This window comes from Apodemus sylvaticus, chromosome 2, assembly GCF_947179515.1.
Source record: "Apodemus sylvaticus chromosome 2, mApoSyl1.1, whole genome shotgun sequence".
Taxonomy (NCBI): Eukaryota; Metazoa; Chordata; class Mammalia; order Rodentia; family Muridae; genus Apodemus; species Apodemus sylvaticus.
The window spans coordinates 169,809,496-169,810,935 of NC_067473.1; the positions used below are offsets into that span (position 1 = coordinate 169,809,496).

Sequence of the window (1,440 nt, forward strand, 5' to 3'; positions counted from 1 at the left end):
ATGATTAATAGTTAGGCTATGGTAAGGGAAAACACACACTAGATAAGACTCACCAGAGAATTGCAGGAAAATTATATTTAGGAAAATATGTAGGCTAAATGCCAAATGGGAAATGTTCAGCTTGTTGTATTTTCAGAGATTTGAAAAGGATAATGACAAAGAGAAAGAAGAATTTAACTGCACTGTGGACAACTCATGGGCCACTTGGTCACCCAGTGACAGCCAGTGCTGTTATATGTCAAGCTTTCTATGAACATGGAACCTGTCCTTCATGATTTTGCCACTTTGCTAATATATGTGGAGCTCATTTTTGGGATCCTGAGCAATGGATTTATAGTGTTGTCAAACTTCTTGGCCTGGGTCAATAAACAAAAGCTTTCCTTAATAGATAAAATTCTTCTTACATTGGCAATTTCAAGAATCACTCTCATCTGGGAAGTATTTGCTTGGTTTAAAATTGCACTTGATCCGTCTTCATTTTTAACTCTAATAGAATTCCAAATTCTTTACGTTTGCTGGATCATTTCTAGTCACTTCAGCCTCTGGCTTGCCACAGCTCTCAGCTTTTTTTATTTACTCAGAATAGCAAACTGCTCCTGGCAGATCTTTCTCTATTTGAAATGGAGACTTAAAAAACTGATTGTGGGTATGTTGCTGGGAAGCTTGGTGTTCTTGCTTGGAAATCTGATACACAGGACTCTCGAAGAGAGGCTCTATCAATATGGAGGAAACACAAGTATGAATTCCATGGGAACTGACTTTTCAATTTTATCGGAGCTAATCTTTTTCAAAATGACTTTGTTCTCTGTAATACCATTTTTAGTGGCCTTGATTTCATCTCTCCTGCTAATCTTCTCTTTGTGGAAACATCTGCAGAAGATACAGCTCAGTTCTAGAGGACACAGAGACCCTAGTACCAAGGCCCACAGGAATGCCTTGAACATTATGGTCTCCTTCCTCTTCCTTTATACTATGTATTTCCTGTCTTTTCTTACATCATGGTTTGCTCATAAGTATCACAGTGAACTGGTTGACATTATTGGTATGATAATTGAACTCATGTATCCTTCAGCCCACTCATTTATCCTGATTCTAGGAAATTCTAAATTAAAGCAGACTTCTCTTTGGTTACTGAGGCATTTGAGATGTAGGCTGAAAGAAGAGAATATTTCGACTACATATGGCAACTAAATAACTAGCTTTTATATATACTGTGCTGCAAACAAATCTATAAGATAGTATGTCAAGGATTCCTTCCTTGACTTATTGTATCATAGAAGTGATATAGAGGGAGCCTGAATGAGATATCTTCTATAACTAGGCAAGGCTTACATACAGCAGTGAGACTGGGATACCAACCCAAGCAGAAAACCTTTTACCTATAACCTATGCCGACTGAAAGATATGCTGAGACAATGGTGGTTCAGAGAGTGTGGGATT

The 1,440-nt window shown here is 37.8% G+C and overlaps 1 protein-coding gene across 1 annotated transcript; it reads left to right on the forward strand.

Moving 5' to 3' along the window:
• The first annotated feature begins 249 nt into the window (after nucleotides 1-249).
• Nucleotides 250-1,191, forward strand: LOC127677704 (taste receptor type 2 member 102-like). Its single transcript, XM_052172723.1, has one exon. The coding sequence runs from the start codon at nucleotides 250-252 to the stop codon at nucleotides 1,189-1,191; it is 942 nt and encodes a 313-aa protein (XP_052028683.1).
• Nucleotides 1,192-1,440: the final 249 nt, after the last annotated feature.

Coding starts and splice junctions, on each gene's coding strand:
- LOC127677704 (XM_052172723.1), top strand. CDS start 250: ATGAACATGGAACCTGTCCTTCATGATTTTGCCACTTTGCTAATATAT.